At 39.1% G+C, this 20,230-nt stretch overlaps 2 protein-coding genes and 1 pseudogene across 2 annotated transcripts in view; 2 read left to right on the top strand and 1 right to left on the bottom strand.

Moving 5' to 3' along the window:
• Positions 1-20,230, top strand: part of Svp (seminal vesicle polypeptide) — a 151,909-nt gene that overhangs the window by 19,304 nt on the left and 112,375 nt on the right.
• The window catches only part of LOC134475874 (WAP four-disulfide core domain protein 15A-like), a 28,679-nt gene that overhangs the window by 321 nt on the left and 8,128 nt on the right, over positions 1-20,230 (bottom strand). The window contains exons 2-3 of the mRNA XM_063247924.1: positions 2,631-2,851; positions 2,342-2,500 (exon numbers count right to left, since the gene is read on the bottom strand). Of these exons, the coding sequence (XP_063103994.1) occupies positions 2,355-2,500; positions 2,631-2,715 (231 nt within the window). The 5' untranslated portion in view covers positions 2,716-2,851 and the 3' untranslated portion in view covers positions 2,342-2,354. The remainder of the gene's footprint in view (positions 1-2,341; positions 2,501-2,630; positions 2,852-20,230) is intronic.
• Positions 8,526-20,213, top strand: LOC101787816 (ribosomal protein S6 kinase alpha-3-like; annotated as a pseudogene).

Below are 20,230 nucleotides of genomic sequence, written 5' to 3'. Positions count from 1 at the left end.
TGTGTAGTGGAAAATTCTTCCTTACTGCAAACTGTAAAAAAATTGAAAATAATTATAATAAAAAATCAGTAACACTGAGGAGCCTAGAGCTAATCTTGTCCAAATGTCCCTTTCACACAGAGGAAAAGCATGATATTCATTCCACTAAATGAATGTGCTTTTTCTGAGAACGATGACTTACTCTGGGTCTTCCTCCTTTCTGGTCACAATCAAACCTCTCAAAGTACCTCAATTTATTTATTTGTTTGTGTTATTTAATTTTTAGGTTCTATTTAAGCTTAATGTCTATTAATGTAAAAATGTTGTTTCATTGTGCATATTTTGATCATATCCATCCCCTTTATCTTCTCCCTACATCCCCTGCCTCTTATTATCTTCCTCTTATAATAATCTTTCTTCTACTTTCATGTCATCTCTTTTAGATTCCTACATATTAATGTGAGGACAACATGCAATCAATACTTGTGTTTCTGAGTTTGGCTTATTTTGCCTAATGTGATGATTTCTAATTCTATCCATTTTCCTGCAAATGACAAAATTTCATTTTTTTAAATAATGAATTGTGCATATCACGTCTTCTTTATTCACTCATCTGCTGGCTGGCAGCCAAACTGGTTCTGTATCTTAGCTATTGTGAACTGTGCTGCAATAAACATGGTGTGTAGGTATCGCTATAGTATGCTAACTGTAATTCCTCTGGGTATGTAACCAAGGAGTGGCATGCTGGATCAAATGTCAGGTCTATTTTTAGTTTTTCTGAGAAGACTCAGTACTGCTTTCCAGTACGTAAATTAGGATATACTAATTTACATTCCCTCCAGTAGCTTAGAGGGGATCCTTTCTCCCTATATCCTCACCGTGCTTACCATTTTTTTGTATTCTTGATGATAGCCAATCTGACCGAGGTGAGATGGAATCCCAGTGTAGTTTCGATTTAGATTTCCCTAGCATCTAAAACGTTTAATGTTTTTCCCCCTGTATACTTGTTGGCCATTTGTACTTCTTTTGAGAAGTGTCTGTTCAGTTTACTTGCACATCTATTAATAGCACTATTTAATTTTTTTGATGTTGTTTTTTGAGTTCTTTATGTATCTTAGATATTAGTCCTCTGTCAGAGATGTAGCTGGCAAAGATTATCTCCCATTCTGTAGGCTGTCTCTTCAATCTGTTGGTTTCCTTTGATGTGCAAATACTTTTAGATTTGATGTAATTACATTTATTGATTCTTGCTATTTCATGTGCTGTTGGAATGCACTATTCAGGAAGTCTCTGCTTGTACCTATCACTTCATGTGTTTCCCTTATGGTTTTTTAATTAAAAAAAAATTTTTTTTTTGGCAATTTCAGTTTCATTTCTTGTGGTTCTCCTGCCTTAGCCTCTCAGAGTTCTGGGATTACAGGTATGTACCACCACACCTAGCTCAAAGTTTCATGTTTTATGCTTAGGTCTTTGGTTTATTTTGAATTGGTTTTTGTACAGGGTGAGAGACAGGGATCTAGTTTTAATCTACAAAGGGATATGAGGTTTTCCTGGGACTCTTTGTTAAAAGAGGCTGTCTTTACTTCAATGTATATTTTGGAGATTCTTCGTCAAGAATCAGATGTAGTTGAGTAGATTTGTGTCTGTGTCCTCTGTTTTTTCCCAGTGGTCTATGTCTCTAATTTTGTATCAGTATCGTGCTGTTCTTGTTACTCTGGCTTCATAGTATAATTTGAAATCTGGTATTGTGATTGCTTTTTTTGTTCAGAATTGCTTTGGCTATTCTGTGTCTTTTGTGTTTCTGTGGGAATTTTAGGATTATTTTTTCTAGTTCTTTGAAGAATGCCATTGGAATTTTGAAGAGGAGGGCACTGAATCTGTAGATTATTATAGGTAAGATGGCCATTTTCACAGTATTAATTTTGCCAATCTAGGCATAAGGAAAGATGCATTTATTTATCTTCTAGTGTCTTAAATTTCTTTCTTCAGTGTTCTGTAATTTTACTGTAGATATTTTTCACCACTTTGGTTAGATTGATCTCTAGGTTGCTTTTTGTTTTTTGTTCTTTTTTTTTTTTTTAACTATTGTGAATGGAATTTTGTTCCTGATGTCTTTCTCAGCTAATGTTGACTGCAAGCTCTGATCGCTGTGATCTCTGGAAGCACAGACAGTTCTTTGCTTTTTTCTGTTTTTTGGGGGTATTTTTGCTACTAGAAACCGAACTCAGAACTTTGCGCTTGCCAGGCAGGTACTTATGTTGCTGAGCTATATCCCTGCCCCCCTTTTTTTGTACAGACCCTTCTCTTTCCCTTTATAACAAATGAAGAAAGGTTCCAGGCAGGGGCGAATGGGGCTGCTCACCTCAATTCTGAAATCATGATGGATCCATACACTGATGTCGGCAGTTGTAGTAGCAACACTTCTTGATCCCCTTGCAACTTCGATCACTCAGGCACCCAGGGAATCCATTGAAAATACAGTCAAGACCAAACTCCGGGCAAAATCCAGGTTTCCATTTAGCTGAAGGGGAAAAAAAAAAGTCATACAGGCACCGATCAGGCGCCCTCAGCTTCAGCACCAGCTCTTTCCATGGGCTCCTCAGAGGAAATGCTTCCCTACTGCAAACCCACCCTGGACCACCAGGCCTTACTTCCATTCTTCCGTAATCCAGCCTGGGCCACGTGGAGGCAAAGCAGGACAGTCAAGGCCAGCAGGGAAAGGCTGCTCAGTTTCATGGCGCCAGGGAAATGGGTCCCTGAACTGAAGGCGGGAGCTGTTTCTGTGAGCTCGGTGGCAGACCACCAGCAGGGGGAGCTGCGGTTTCCAGGGATGAGGTCAGCTGGCCCAGCAAATTCTAGATGCTTCCTTCACCTAGAGCAAGAGAGACGGTGAAATCACCTCTGTGGTGTAACCGTTGAGAACCAGTATGACTGCCCGCTGGGGTGCAGCAGGGCTGAGCTAGCCCATCATAATGCTTGCTTTTTACAGGAGATTTTGAGACAGGAATGAATCGATTCCCCGGGTCGTGCTCATAATTCTTTACCCCTTTCTTCTCACTGCCTATCTAGAGAAATTAAAGCCCAGCTTCACCAATTGAGGTGCTTGCTTTTAACACATTAACATTAAAAACCATTGCAAAGACAAAGCAAAATAATCTCAGTATACTTTCTAGTTTTATGGACAATGCCAATTCATTGTGTGTTGTGGGACTTCCCTGTATAATTAATGTTTTATTCCTTAATTTCTTTCTGAGCGTGTAAAAACTTCATTTGTTATTAAGTCAGAAGCCCAAGTTCATGTCACTTTGAAATATGAACCCTGGGAGAAATAATTACTGGGGCTTTGGTGCACTTCTATAAAAAGTGTGTTGTTCCTATTTGATGGGTTGCTAAGATATCACTGTGTAAGTAACTGTTCTTTTAAAAAAAAAAGCTCCGTGTAGTGGCACGTGTCTGTAATCTCAGCAGTTTGAAAGACTGAGGCAGGATGATCACAAGTTTTAGCTCAACCTGGGCTATTTAGCAACATAGATGTTGTATGAAAATAAAAATTAAAAAAGCCTGGAGGTAGTTCAATGTGAACGCCTTGGGCTCAGTCCCCAGCCCAGCAAAAACAAAAACCATAGAAACAGACGGAAAAAGGCCCTGGTAATGCCTCCAGGATAAGTGGAACCTGCTGTGGGAGGTAAAAGCTAGAGCAGCCACCCTGTCTTTGGACTCTTCACACCCTTTCTAGCACAATCGCCAGCTACCTTTTGACTTTTCGTCTTTTGTAGTGCATTTGTGTCTCCCTTCTGGCTCTGGGTTGGCCTATCCTCACTGAATTGTACTTCATATTCACAACAAAAATCCTTTCTACCAGTGATCACGTTACTTTTATTTTCAAGACTTGTTTGTAGCCCCACACACTGACTGAGACCTCTCTGTAGTCTAAAGCTGGTTGATACTCACTGTAAATTTGTGATATGAAAATATGACAAAAATAGTAAATGAAGAGAAACTGTATTTGAATCTTTTCTTTTTTAACTTTTTTTTCTTTTTATCGGTACCGGGGATTGAACTCACGACAGCCTGCTTGCAAGGCAGGTGCTTATGCCACTGAGCTAAATCCCCAGCCCCTGTATTTAAATCTTGATACAAATAATCCTAGACAAAAGTTTACCCAGTGAATTTTGCCATAGATAAAAATAGTGATATGTAAGGAACAAGTTGGTGTTTATTTCAACAAGGTCTATGGTTCATTTAATATTACAAATTAAGTCTGTAGACTGCTTCTTGTAAGGCTCGAATTGGACTGACTCTTCAGTACCCAACCTGCTTGCCAGCAAAAGCATTGTCCTCAGCAGGGATCACCTCAACACCTGGCTGTGATTAGCAAACACAGCCTGTTGTAAAAAGAGATAAGATAGGACAAGGAATCTGGCAGGTCCCTGGACATCTGGGCACACTCACAGTTTTACACTGGACACCTCAAGAAGTCTACCCACGGGGTACAAGACAGCCAGAGAACTTTGACCACTAATGTCTATGAGCATCTTCCCACCTAATATCTCTTGCTTTCTTTCAACTCCTATTTTTAAAAAGCCTGCTTCTCTTTGTCCCCTACAGATGGCCTTTTTGCCTTCTGTCTGCCTGTACCCAGGCACAGTAAATTCCACGCCAAGCTGCCTCTTACACAAGGCTGGTGGTCTCAGCTGGTCTCTCCCTCTCATTTCTTACATCTGGTGCCAAAACTTGGAAGCAGACAAGCTCTTTCTGGGGGGAGTTTAAGCTCTCTTGAACCTCTATCCCAGCAAAGACAGCCTAGCAATATCTTCAGACCTTGGTCCCTACAGCTCCTGCTGCTTCTGCCAAGCCAGGTCTCACTGTGCATTTCAGATCAGATAAATACCTTCTACCACCAATCTCTCTCTCCCTCTTTCTTCCCCCCTGCCTGCCTTTTACTCTTCTCCATAAAGACAAAGAGGCTCGCCCTGTGTTTTGTGCTTTTTAAACTCTAGCTCTGGTCTTGAAAAGCACTCCTAGGAAGGATGTTTTCTTTTAGCATCTGACCAGTTGCAAAGACATTTGTCATGATCAAAGGCTTGCATTTCATGCCTTTGGTTTCACTTAGAGATGTCTACTGGAAGACTCAGCTGTGGTCCCATGCCTCTCTCTGTAATCCAATGGGGGCCTGTCTATCTGCCTCTGTCCCTGCTAGCCTGCCTCCTGCATTATCTCAACCTTCTTCACCTCTGTCCTGATCTGAAGCCCATATTTTTTTCTGTAACATGGCATGGCCAAGCTTCCCACTAGACAACGACTCTGTGATGAGAGCACAATACTTTTGATATTTTCCATTTTTCAAAATAAATAATTTTAAAAAACTAAAATCAATAATTAACAGGAGACAAGAGTTCACTTTTGTTTCTTGATTGCTGAAATAGGTAATCACAATTGTCAGTTTTTATTTGCCACTGTTTGTACTTTTTGTGAATCATTTTATATTTCTTTAAAGGGATGTTTTACTCTTGTGAACAAGGTCTTCTTGTTTTATATATCTTACATCTAGATTCTCTTGAACTGTTTGACTTGTGATTGCTGTGGTTTTTAATCTTAGTGCTAAGAAAACATAATGTTAAAGCACTACCTAGTGCACTTTAATAAAATTCCATAAAATAGGTTTTTTTTTTTAAAATAAAATTTCATCAATATTCAGCTCAGTTTTTTATTTGTCCCTTATAGAATGCTAAAACCAAACAGTGGTTTCTCTGCCAGCTGGCAATTGTCTGTAGGGAAGCTGCCACTCTCACAGCAGAGGATAGATTTCTCCAGTACCTTCTGGTGAATTCCCATTGACACCAATGGCCAATAGAATGTTGACCAGATGGACAACAGGTTTTCTTTCTGGAGACAGATTGTTGATTACACAGAATTAATGGAAACTGAAGGGGCAATTTCGGGGTCTTGGCTGGGGCAGCCCTCCAGCAGATACCAAAGGTACCTTCATGACAGCCCTGAATGAATAATTAGTAGACAACTTCCACACTCTCCAAGGAAGGTGAAAGGCAACTCTTTCAGTGATCATCAGGTATCCTGTGTCTCAGAGTGACCTGAAAAGATACTGTCAGAGCCATTTCTTAAGCCTCCATCAGAGGTAGAGCTACAGGTGTGGACTTTTCTCTCTCTACTAATAAGTTAGAAACCCTATTTTCCCCCCTTCTGTCCCCTCCTTCCATAGCCTCTCTGCTTTCCTCTCATGCCTATTCCAGCCTGACTTTTTCCTCACCTGACTCTGTCCCACCATGGCCATTTGCTTTTAGACCTGCCCCAGGGGCCCTGCTGGGAGCTCCTGTGTGCCAGCTGCCTGCTAGTGCACTGATTCCAGGCTGGGAGGCACACGCTGAGCCACCTCAGTGCCAAATGCCGCACCCAACATTATCAGCCTGTCCCGCCCAGAGCCCACTCGCCACCCTCCTCATAGTCCCAACAACTCCCACATGACAGGCACAGATGCGGTCATAGATGTCAAGATCTAACAGGTCCTCATATGCACAGCAGGACCACATGCAGCCCTCCCTCTGGTTGCTAGAAGCCACCCTCAGTGCCTGCAAACACAGCCCATAGTCTGCACCAGTTCCTGAGAACAGCCCAGGTAAGGAAAACAGGAGCCTGCACTGGCGAGACCCCTTGCCCCACCTCATGGCATGCAACCCTGAGTGCAGCAGACCACACCCCTGGTTCCCTCTCCACAGTGTCCCAGGCTATGGCTTCCCACCCTCCCTCTGCCCACCTGCAGTGTGCCATCTCTCCCCTTCCAGCTGCTGCCACATTGTGGCTGCCTGGCTCCACTAGTGAACTGACCCACAAAAAGCCTGAGCTCATCCAGGGCCACCTTCTGAAAGCTGCCCAGCCACATGGCTCAGGCTACCTGCTGCACCTCTATCCTTGTGTCATACGCTCTCCCAACTCCCATTCACCAGGCTGCCATGCATCCAGCTCCGACAACTCCCTTGTCCTCCTGTTCCTCTGTCAGACCTCTCCCAGATCAGCCAGTGTTCAAGCTCTTAATCTTCAGACTCTTAAAACCCCAGTTTTTCTCTGACTTGCCAAAATTTAACTTTAAAGCCCTTAATTAAAAACACCCTTCCAAGATATTAAATTATAAAGCTCACAACTTTTTGCCTTTAACTGGGGAAATAGCTATCAAAAAAATTTTACACTTATGCTTTACATCTCCTAGCTAAAACCAAAATAACTAAATATTCAACCACTAAAGTTTGGAGGCCAAAACTAGAGAAATAACTAGGCTAAGAGAACAGTCAGTATTTTTTTTTTGTCCTCCAAGGTCAGTAGAGAGCTGGGACATAAGAGAACCTTTTCTACAGGATCCCCGGTTAGTTACTTGGTCTCCTTAAACCGGGAGCTTGATGGACTCCAGAAGCTAGAGACCAACAAAGAAATGCAATGTGCCTAAGGAGAGTCACCAACAAAAGTCTATCTAGCAAGATGGTGACCCATTCTGGCAGTTGACATTGTGTGTGGTTCCAAGAGTAATGTCTAAAGAGACTTACCTGGCCTTGATAGCAAGAAGTCATTTTAAATTAACACAGGTCTCATTTTAATTTGGTTTTAAGCATTCAGCAGGAAAGTATTGCCAAAAATATAATCTTTTGTTATTTATCTATGTTCCCTCCATGGCAGTATTCACTATAAAAGATACAATGACGGATCTCTCCCTCTCCTAAATTAAAAAAATATGTATACATATATGTATTTTAATAAGGCAAACTGTCCCCTAAAATCAGATGACATTAGACATTCTAACAAGAGCACACGAAAATACTTGTCATTATACACTGAATGCTGTGTATACATTCCTAATCCTTCTAATATCTCTATGGCTATTCAAGATATTAGGTGACAGGTTAGTACCATATCAGATTCTAATATTCCCTAGACTTTCTCCTTATTCTCTTTTTTATTATTTTATTTTAAAGAGGATAAAACCAAGGAAAATAAAACAATAAAGCTAATAAAAACAAACCAGTGTAAGTGATATAGGACTTCAAAACAATACAAAATCAACAGTAGTTACCATAATGCTTCTTATTGCCTTCGAAATTGTTGCAGATACCTTTGGACATAGTAAAAATCAAACAAAACAGAACAGAATAGAAACAATAAAAACAAAACAATGAAAGGAATAAAGGACTTCAAAACAAGACAATAGTCCAAAATGGCTACTAAAATATATCTTGCTATCTTTGAAATAGATGCTCATGCCATTGGATATAACAAAATCAAACAAAACAAAAGAGAACAAAACAACAAAAATGATTCAGGACTTCAAAATAAGATAGTAGGGAATCAACAATGGCCACAACCCCCAGAAGATCCTCCCTATATTCCACAGCACCATCTCCTGAACAGATGACCAGACTGCTGGCCCCAGACCCACAAGGTCAATGAAACACCAAAACACCACATGCATCAAATTGCATTTCACCTCAATAGCTATCATCACAGCCTGTGTGCCTCTGGATCAGCTAGTCGTTTATCGTGGGATGGGGGAAGGTGAGGATTGCTTTTCTTGTTTGCCAACCCATGCACCCTAAGAGGCTGGGGTCTGGCTGTGCCCCCCTCCCCCTGCTGGCAGTGGCCTGCACATGGCACTGGTTCACAGAGAGTGCTTGCTTCTTGGTGAGTCCTTGTTCTCTCCCCCGCAATCCATGAATGATTTCCTTATCCTCTTTATAGAAGGCTATTACTGAGTCTTCCTAGTAAAACATTTGTTGGTTATATTCATAACAGTCTTGTTGATTTTATTGTTTGGCCCATACTTACTTCACTGTTCTTTGGCCTTATCTACACAGCTGTGGCCAGATGTATCAGCTAATATACAGGTCTCAAGATAAACAACTTAAAAACCAGGCCTACATATCCCCAGGGTATGAGACAAATGATAACATCTGGTCCAATGAAGTCTGGATAAAAGTCAGTCACCTCAGTAGACAACTAAGACCTCAGATCATCACCTACTGGAAAAGTTCTTTCATCTTTCCATCCCACTCAGTACATGACTTACTTCCCATTAAATCAATATTACCTAAAATATTCATAAGACCCCTTGTGTCAGTTCAGTCTTTTTCTTTTTTCCTTTTGTAGCCTCCATTACCCAAAGCCCCCATTACCTCCCCAGATCTAAATCCTAGGGTCTAGAATACCTTCTCCTCTTCCCTGGCTCTCAATAAAACACCTCTCCCTTTCCCATTAAAGCCAAATCACCCTGTCTCTCCCAGGGCCAACACTCAGTCCTTGCTCAGGCTCTGAGGGTACTAAAGTCAATTATTCCTTGCCTGCTCCAACACGGTCTTCTGGTCCCTATCACCTTTCCATATAACACTCCCATCCTCCCTGTTGAAATGACAGATGACATATACAGATTGGTCCAGGACCTCTGAGCTATCAACCAGATCGTCCTTCCTATCCATCCTGTAGTGCCCAACCCATATACCTTTTTACTTTCTACCCCCAATCTACTGCCCATTACTCAGTTCTAGATTTGAAAGATGTCTTCTTTATTATTCTCTTACACTCCTCCATACAACCTCTTTTGCCTTTACCTCCACCAGGCCTCTGCCCCTTGATTTCCTGTCCTTCTGCCAGTCCATCTCCCACCTTATACAATAAATAGACAATCTCCTTCTCTGCAGCTTGTCTTACAAATCCTCCAGGTGGGCTGCAGAACTCCTTCCCTTAGAACTGTTGATCTATATAACCCTTCTTCTCTTGTTTGGGCCCTGTCTTTTCAGACTCCTGTCCCAGTTCTTATAAAACTGCATCCAAAAATCACTAATCAGCAGCTGTTGCTCTTCTCACCCCAGTATGAAGCAGTTCCCCAAGGTTTTCATTTCCACTAGGTTGCCCACTCAGCCCATGTGCAATGCAAGAGGAAGCCATGAGATCTGGTGCCCACTTTCCTTTTCCTTTTTCCTTTTTTGTTTATAATAACAAAAAGACAGGAATGTAAGGCTTGAGTGGGATTGACTCCTAGCACCCAATCTGTTTGCCTGCTTCTCAGGAGAGACTCATCTCCACACTGAGGCTGTCATCAGCAAACACAGCATGTTGTAAAGGAGTTAAGATAGAACAAGGAGGGGCTGGGGATTTAGCTCAGCAGCATAAGTGCCTGCCTTGCAAGCAGGCAGTCGTGAGTTCGATCCCCGGTACCGATAAATCAAAAAGATAGGACAAGGCAGGTCCCTGGACATCTGGATATAACACAGTTTTATACTGCACACCTCAAGGACTCTACCCATTGGGGTGCAAGACAACCAGAGAACTTTGACCACTAAAGTTTACGAATATCTTCCAACGTAATGTTCCTTGCCTTCTTTTAATCCTTAAAAAAAAGCCCACTTCTCTTTGTTCCCTATAGGCAGCCATTTTGCTCTCCGTCTCTCTGCACCTGGGCACAATAAATTTCACACCATGTTACCTTTTTACACAAGCTGGTGATCCTGGTAGGTCTCTGCTTCTCACTATTCCTTACACTTCTTAATAGAATATGAGGAGGATCATCATCTCCATAGCAGCTGTACAATATGTGAAAAAACCACTTATCCTTGATAAATATGAAAATAATGATACAGGATAGGAAATTCAATTATTTAACTTAATAAAATACCTCTACAGAAAGCCATAAAAGGGAAGCCATTTCAGAATAATGAGAGGGATTAAAATCTGATCCTTAGTCAAAGTAATGAAAATGTTAACAGTTCTTGTCAAAAACAACCATTTCAGAATTCTGGAACTAAACCAACTCTTTGCAACAATCTGTGAATGTTCCTGAAAAAAAAAAAGATTGAATCTTAGCAGGAACAGAGTGATGAGGTTAGTTAGTAGCTGTAATTTTTTGTCCAGCTGTGTGGTGGCTTTGAAACTCAGTAGTTTGCACTGAAATAACTTTGAAAAGCAGAAACCTAATAGCCATTTCAGAGAAGAAGGATTTTCTCCTTTTGTGCTCAAAATCTCCATCAGCAGAAAACTGTCATTATTTCAGCTATATGACAGCCTTTCAAACAAACTTCTCTGTAAGACTGGGTTTATTTCAGGTAACTCAGATCTTGCTTTGGACGCTAACTATGGGGCAAGTTGTTGATATCATAGCTACTTTAGATAGTGAGAACAATTGGAATTCACAAGGAAAAAGTGTGAGGAATGAAATGGTCTTTTAAAAGATGTATATTATCTTGGTGGGAAAAGAGAAGGCTGTATGCATGAACAAGACTGGACATTGTCCATCACTGTGTACATGTTAAGGAAAGAATGGAAAGAACTCTAATAGCTTATTTCTGGCTGAATTTCAGGCTCTATGCCAGCAGAAAGTAGAGGTGAGCATAGAATTGTAGACAGCTACTGGACCACTGAAAATATGCCAGAAAAAACACATGCACACAGCCTCTTGAAAAGTCCAGGAGGCTTATTGGTTTTTAGTATTTAACATATTTGTTGGCCTATCATTGGCTGGCCATTAAGCTAACGAAACAGACTTTTTTTTATGTGAGAAATATTTCAGACTTTATCAAATGAGTCTAAGAAAGTTATTAAACAAATGATCAGCAACAAAATAATACAAACTATGAACTCCAGGGACAGAAACTGCTTTCCAGTTTCATTGAAAATGCTATCACATACACAAACAAACAAACAAATGCCAGGAATTTTTCCTTTATTCATAGATAGGAGAGGAAAAATGGAGAAAAATGACCCTTTATGCATCCTATACAATAGACTACGAGGGAAAGACTTTAAATCAGTATCATAAGTATATGCAAAGAAGAAAATAAAACTGTAGACAAAATACTAAATGACAGAAGAGGGCAAAGTACAATGGTAGAATAGAGCCCTGTAGTGATTTTCCCCTATTTAAGTGTCAGTTTGAACAATTATCCACACATGAGAATACCTTCATAAGAGCTAAGGAATCACAGAATCTTGTATAACATTCTAATTAATTAAAGATCCATTAAGGCAGGTGGGAAGCATAGTTTTACATTGCCTGCCACTAGCTGGCATAGCATAAAGAGAAATACCACCTGACACTGAAAAACAGTGGAAAATAATCATGTGACTTCGTCTGTGACCTCAGTGCTAGTCTCATCACAGAAAAATTCAGCACCAGACAGACTCTCAGGGGTGACTCCTGGTGAGCAGCTGTGGCTTGAATCTGAAGACACACTTCAGTGCCAAATGAGAACATGGAGTTCTTGCCAGAAGGACTTGAGTTCAGGTGATGTCACCACTGCCTGACTGCCGTAGCCCTGGGTTTGACAAACCTCAGCAACGGAAAGGCCTCAGCAGCTTGGGTCCTTTTCCCCATCCCTAATGCTGTGTCTGTCTTCATGGCCACAGTATTTCAGTGTGGTCCTATGGCAGCTGCAAAGGCCTTGGGATTCCAGCCTGGGGCATGTGGACTGTGACAGTTACGTGTTTAAGGTATCCCCTTAGCACCACAATAGCTGCAGTGGTCATGGGCTTAAAAATAATCATAAATGACTTATGTAGGATTTCTGACAAGTTTGGTGGTGAAGGATATTCTCAGAAAAAGTCAGACTAAGTACTGGAATAAGTACCCAGTTCTTTTTTTTTTGTCTTTTTCCTTTTTATCGGTACCAGGGATCGAACTCACGACTGCCTGCTTGCAAGGCAGGAGCTTATGGTGCTTATGCTGCTGAGCTAAATCCCCAGCCCCAAGTACCCAATTCTTTAATTGAAGACACAAAGGATTAAGTATCAGGAACAATCAAGGAAACATGACATTGCCAATTGGACAAAACAAAATGCCAAGGATTAAGTCTAACTATATGGAGATGTATAAACTCCTTAAGGATTCAAAATAGATGTTTTAAGGAAGCTGAATGAACTTCAAGAAAATGAAGAGAAATAATGGAAATTTATCAGTGAGTTTGACAACAGGTTGAAAAAATAATTGTAAAAAATTAAAATGAAACCCTGAGATGAGCAATACATGAGTAAAAATTTTTTTAAATGCAGCATAAACCAAGAACAGGAAAATTGATCATGCAGAAGAAACAATCTGTGAACTCAAAGAAAGGTTATGTGAAAATACATAGTCAGACTAGCAAAAGAATAAAAAGGAAAGGAGAAAGCTCATGAGATTTATGCACAACATGAAAAATGCATACATATGAGTTTTTTTTGCATTTAAGAACAAGTAGAGAAAAAGTGGTAGAAATATATTTAAAGAAACAATATCAGGAAACTTTTTGAACCTGGATGAATATGTAACTATGCATTATAGAAAGGTTAAAGATCTTCAATCAGATTCAATCCAGATAAGTTTACCCCATACCATACTATAACCAAAATTTCAAAGTCAAAGACAGAATCTCAAAGCAGCAAAAGAACAGAGACAATACCTAAAAGAAGTTCTGTCCTGCATGTAGCAGATGTACCAGGAGAAATCTAGGCCCAGAGAGAATTTGATGCCATATTCAAGGTAGTAAAAAAAAATCCCTGCAAACCAAGAATACTCACCCTACAAAACTGTTCTTGTAAAAAGGAAGGACAGATAGAGACCTTCCACACAAACAAAAGCTAAAGGAGATCATCATCACCAGACCTGTTTTACAAGAAATGCTAAAAGGAGTTCCTCAAGCTGAAAGAAAAGGAAGCTAATAAGTAACATGAGAGCATCCAAGAGCATAAAACTCATAGACAGAAGTACATACAAGATCAGATGTAGAATAATTATGTAATAGTGGTACATAAATTACTTATATCTTTAATATGAATTTTAGAAGAAAATTGGTAAAAATAATGTAACTGTTAAAGTATATGTGATATATAAAAATGTAAACTGTGACATCAAAAATTCAAAATCTGGGACTACTGAAATTAAGGGTATTTTGGTATGGAGTAAAAGTTTAAGTTTTTGTCATCTAAACTTTGCTTAACTGTGTCATAAAAATTGCAAAGAAAGAATCTATAGTAGGTATAAAAAACGAAGAAGTGAAGCATCAAACATGCAACTAGAGGAAAGCCACTTAACCACAGAGAAAGGTTTTATGACAGGAAGAAATTATCTACAAAACAAGTAGTTTGTAGGCAACAAAATATCGACAGTAAATCCTTATCTATTAATAGTTACTTTGAATATTAATGTATTAAATTCTTTAATTAAAACACATTACATGGTAAAATGAACTTAAAAAACAAGACTCCATTATATGTTGTTACAAGAGACTCATTTTAGCTGTAAGAAAAGAGAACTGTAGTAGTTATAGATAGTAGACTTTAAGCAAAAAACCTAAAACTAAAAAGATAAAGATCATTAAATAATGATACAAGGGCCAATTTAGCAGGTAGTTACAGCAGTTATAAACATAAGTACAGCCAACACTGGAGCATCTGCCAGTTAGTTGAAGGTTCTTTGGCTCAATTCACATAGAAATCACAAATCAGCAAAGTGTGGCTCTGCTAGCAGTTCCAGTTGTTGAGCATCAGTGGTTGTTAGCCCTTGATCCTAAGTTGTTGGTTGCAGATTATTGCTATGGATCTCAGCCTCTGCTGGGTGCTGCCATCAGTCTTTGTTGGTCTGTCATGGCAGTTATGACTGCTGCCAGTCAATGCCAGTTGACTCCATTTGTCATTGCCAATTGCTGGTCTCTGCTGCTGGTTTTTAATGGCTACTGGCCTCTAGGGTTTTTCAGGAATAATGACACCAAGTCAAGATTATAGCTTTTTAAAGGCAACCACTTTGTCTACAGTCCTTGGGATAAATTCCAGGTAGATTTATAGGCTTTCCAAGTCCACACTAAAGATAAATTGTGAGTAGATTTACAGGACCAAGACAGTGAGGCCTTATTTGAACAGGATCTGTGTTGCAACACAGAATCAATACACAAGAGGGAGCCTCATGGATGAAACCCAAAATGTGACAGGAATGCTGATTTTATAGAAGCAGTACATCTGTGACTGGTCCAAATTTGAGCCTGCCAATTGATTCACATGGGTCTAAATTCAAGTTTTGTGATCCAAACCTATTGAGTGACCAAATCCAGTTTTACTGCTTGATTTAAATTCAAGCCCACAGTGGTAAGTGTGGATACATTTTAGAGCAGGTGTGGAGCTTCTAGGATGGGCTTACTTGTCATGAAGGAACATGGGGAGACATGGCTGCTTTGTTGACAACTGCCACACCACTGCAAATTTGGGACCTAATTTGGGAAGTCTTTAGGATTGCTGGCTGTGTTAGTCACAGTATATTGGAGTTTGGTGATGTTGGAGATGAGTCCAGATCTTTCCTTTATCTCTGCTAAGTTAGGGAAATTTTCAGAGAGGCAGAAGCAGCACTTCAGCAGCAAAAGTAGGGAAGGGGCACAGTAGCTGACAGCAAAGCCCAGCCTCCTGTCAGAGCAGCCCAGAGAAAGGCTGCAAAATAATGTTAGGGCTGACAGGAGGACACTGAGGCAAATTGCCCAGTCCATTCTCAGGGAACCTGGGGGATGCAAAGGGAAGTCAGTAGGAAGGGCATGACAGCTGTCATCCTCTGTGTGTGACACAGGAAGAAAGGGGAGAGGTAGGCACTTTTCAACTCATCTGCATATGTAAAGAAAATATAAATCTAAAGAAAATATTGTTATGGTTAATACATGTGTCAACTTGAGCTGTTTAGAAGTTTAACAAAAAGACTCAGCAAGGAGCCATGGTTCTTTATAAACATTCTTATCCTGTGCAAGAGGAGAACAAGGAGATTTTGTGAGTGCTACGTCTGTCCTGGAAGTGGGGGTGGCCTGTGTACAGTGTAAGGGAGGAGGAGACTCTTGTTCTCTCCCCTTTTTGCTCTGGCTGCTTTTGCTGGCCACTGCCTTGAAGTGTTGCCCCTATGTTATGACACCTTGCCTTGGAGTCAACCAATTATGGACTGAAACTTCCACAAACAGTGAACTAAATAAACCTTTCCTTCCTTCATTTTAAGTGTCGAGTATTTTGTTCCAACAATGAGAGAAAAGTAACAGAGACAAATATTAATAAATTTAAAGAAAAGGAGAGACTACAGAATGATAACAGTAGAAGTTTTTAATACATGCTAAATTTTCTGTTATGGACATAGAATGTAGATAAAAAATCAAGAAGGAAACTTAGGACTTAAATCATATGCTGGAACAGATGGATTTAAGAGAGCTCTGTAGAACATTTTACCTAGTAGGTGCAGAATATCATTACTTTCAACTGCTTAAAGAGAATTATTTAGAATAGATCATATTTTAAGCCATAAAACAAGTTTTCATTAATTTAGGAAGATTAAAAGTATATGAAAGATGTCTTATAACAGGCAGTAAAACTAGGAATCGAAAACAAGAAATTTAAAACTTCAAACATATGAAAAGTAATACTAATTCAAAAAATTAATGGGTCAATGAAGAAATTAAAAAAGAAATTTTAAAATGTCTTTAGGTAAATTCAGAATATCTCTAATTTGTATAATATGCCACAAGGTGTCTAAACCTATGAGATAAAGCAAGAATAGTTCTATAGGGATGTCTACAGGAAAAATAAAGATCAGAGCAGTAGTAAATGAAATGGAGACTAGAAAAATAACACAAAATATCATCGTAGTGAAAAGTTTGTTCTTCAAAACAGAAACAATATTGACTAGGTTTTAGCTCCTATGAAAATAAGAGAGGCAACTCAAGTATTTAAAAATTAAAGATTAAAAAGAGATCCAACAAAAGGCACAGAAATAACAAGTCAGCAGCTGCTGAGAATTGGCCATGGTGGGATCCAGGAGGCTGCAGAAGAAGGCAAGTCACCTGCCTTCTTGGTAAGTGCCTCCCTCCGGCATGAGCCAGGAGGCTTGTTCTGTTGTATTTTTACTATCTTCAAAACAATTTAGAAAAAAAAGCACAGAAATACAAAGAATCATTTGTGAATACTATAAACAATTATATGACAACAAATTGAATAACCTGAAAGAAATGAGTGAGTCTGGACTCATATAATCTACCAACATTGAATTATGGAGAAACAGAAGGTCCAGACAGACCAATGAAAAAAATTTAATTTGATAATAGAAAGTCCTCTGTAATGGAAAATATCAAGATCAGATAGTTTCATTGTTTAGTTCTATGAAACTCTTTAAGAACTAATATTAATTGTTCTTGTTATATCAAAAAATAGTTCTTCCAAACACAGTTGGAGATCAGCATTACCATGACATCAACACTAGATAAGTAGGCACCAAAAAAGGAAAATAACTGTCTAATGTACTTGATGAAAACAGATGCAAATATCTTGAAAAATGCTAGCAAACAAATGCATTAGCACACCAGAAAGATTATTCACTTTGATCAAGTGGGATTCATCTGAGAAATACGAGATGGCTCAACATTTACAAAGAAATAAACACGGCATACCACATCAAAAGAATGGAGGACAAAAACCGCATGATCATCTGACAAGTGTAGGAAAACAGTCAATACAATTCAACATTCTCCATGATAAAAACTAAAATTAAGTATAAAGGAATGTACCTCAGCACAATAAAGGCCATTTTTAATAAGCCAACAGGTAACACTGCACTGAATGGGGAAAAGGTCAAAGCTTTCTAAGATCTAGATCAAAGCAACGCAGCCCACTTTCACCCATTTTATTTAGCATAGTGCTAGAAGATGTAACCAGAACAATCAGGTATCAGAAAGAAAAATATCCAAACTGGAAGATAAAAAGTCAAATTGTCATGATGTGCAGGTGACACACACATACACACACACACACATCTAAATACTGTACCAAAAACTTTAAAGACTAATAAAATTCAGTGAAGTAGCAGGATACAAAGTCAATGTGCAACAAACAGTAGCATTGGTATATGGTAATAATAAACTACTTGAATTAGTGAATAAAGGAATTCCACTTACAATAGCCACAAAAATGCCTAGTGATAAGTTTAATGAAGTAGATGGGATATTGGGAATTTTAATATAATTAAAATTAGCAAGAAATTGATTAAGAAACAAAAAATGAAACTTCCCATGTTCATGGTCTAGAAGAATAAATAAACACTACTGGACATAATTGATTAGATAAACATCAACGTACTTTTAATGGGGCATTTTGTTATGGTTTGTGTCTGATTAACCCCTCAAAGCTTCATGCAGTCATGGTGCAGGCAAGCTTTATGGAGGTGACCAAATTTAGAGTTTGTGATTGATTCATGGTCCAATGTTGGGATTAAGGATATGAGTGCTATACCTGCCCTAGGATGAGTAGCTTGTATACAGTATAAGGGACAGGAAGAAGTCTGTCTCTGTCTCTGTGTCTCTCTGTCTGTCTGTATCTTTCTCTCTCACTTTTGCTATCTTCTACCACTATGAATGGTTGTCCATCTGCCATCCTGTCCTGCCTTGGAGCCAGCTGACTATGCTCTGAAACCACTACAAACTGTGAGCTAAATAAAGCTTTCCTCTTTTAACTTTGGGTGTTGTGTATCTTGTTTCAGCAACAAGAGAAAAGTAACAAGACAGACCTTAGTACCCAACTATAGCAAATAGCTCAATTTAGACAAAAATATCAAATAAAATGAGTTGAACCACGTCTTAGACTTAATAGATACCTACCCAGTGTTGCACCCAACAACAACAGAATAAATACTCTCTGAGTATGATTAATGCAATATAGGGGAAGCACTTCAAGAAACTGGCACAAACAATAAATTTCTGACTTCAAAGGTCTGGTATCTTAGTTACTTTCTTCATTTCAGGGTCAAAATAACTGATACCTGCTACTCAAAGGAGAGATTTATTTTGGCTCATTTTGCAGTCCATGGTCAGTAGTCTCCAAAGAATAAACAACATGATAAAGAGGCATTGCAGCAGAACAGATGCTGCTTGTGTCATGGAAGCCAGTCAACTGATAGAGATAAGAGGAGGTGGGGAGGGGGATCCTCATTCCTCATGTCCTCAGTGACTTTTCTCCTTTAATCAGGTCCCAATTCCTACAAGATAGCTTTAGTACCCTCATGGTTCAAACCCTACTTCTGAGTGCAGAAGCCTTTGGAAAGACATCTAGAAATAAGTGATAACATCTTGCCACTGTCCCCTCAAAGACTCACGTGCATCTCTTTGTGCAAAATACATTTGGTTCATCTCGGAGAGCTGCCAAGAGCTTAACAGTTCCAGCATCATTGCAAGGTCCAAGTACAGTGTCTCCTCTGAGACCTAAGACAAACTCACAGCTGTGAGTACATGCAACAAATAAAAAATAAAGTTAAACACTACTGATATATAATGACATGGGGTAAATATTCCCATTCTGAAAAGGAGGGATAGGAGGATAGAAAACATTGGGACCAAAGCAAGACTGAAACCTAATAGGGCAAAAATTAAGCTGCTGGATTGGGAGGATGATATGGCCATGCAGTACTTATCTGACAGAGGAGGGCGTTATAACTTTATCTCTAAAATTGAAAACATTTGTTGGAGCATGTCGGCGTTGATGATCTCTGGAATTTTCTGTCTCTAGTCTCATTATAATGAGTATGATGAATATCACTGTGCATTAAGTCTTTATGTACATGTCTGATATTTACTTAGGATGAGCAGGAAGCTGAGACTTAGTCCTGTCATACTGAATGGACAGCAAATTGTGGATGAACATATGGATGAGGAGAAGACAAACTAAGGGCAGCATCAAAGAAATTGTGATTGTACATCTTATGAGGACATGAAAAGGCAGATACTTCCCAGTTTGATTTTTAAAAAGTATTAGGGCAGGGATCATTTGGAAAAGCTTTTTTAGTTTAAAAAAATCTCAGTCTCTGATGCTAGATAGCTTATTGCCTAAAGATATTACAGGAAACCATCCTTAAAATTTGGGACTCTGAACAAATACAGAAATACCTTGGTAGACATTAGTCACTCTTTGATTGTCAAGGTGCATTATCAAACTGAAAGAAAGTTGTATCTTACTTTGAATTTTCTCAGGGGAGAAATCTAAAGAGGTGATTCTCAAGTTCTACTTGGATGAATTTTTACTTGATTTAGATAATGTACATATCCTGGGAATAATCTTTAAAAACTTGAAACCAGAAAACATTCTTTGTGAAAAAGTTCACATCAAGTTAACAAATTTTGCCTTAAGAAAATATTAATTATGAAAAACTAGCATATTCTTTTTGTGGAACTGTGGTCTATATGGTTCTAGAAAGAATCAGAGTTCATACTTGAAATGCCAGTGGTTTTGG

The sequence above is a fragment of the Cavia porcellus genome, unplaced genomic scaffold (assembly GCF_034190915.1).
Source record: "Cavia porcellus strain 051 isolate PalLab524CR breed Dunkin Hartley unplaced genomic scaffold, mCavPor4.1 scaffold_5, whole genome shotgun sequence".
Taxonomy (NCBI): domain Eukaryota; kingdom Metazoa; phylum Chordata; class Mammalia; order Rodentia; family Caviidae; genus Cavia; species Cavia porcellus.
Note: the sequence above shows the minus strand (reverse complement) of the source record. Positions and strands in the feature narration are given on the sequence as shown.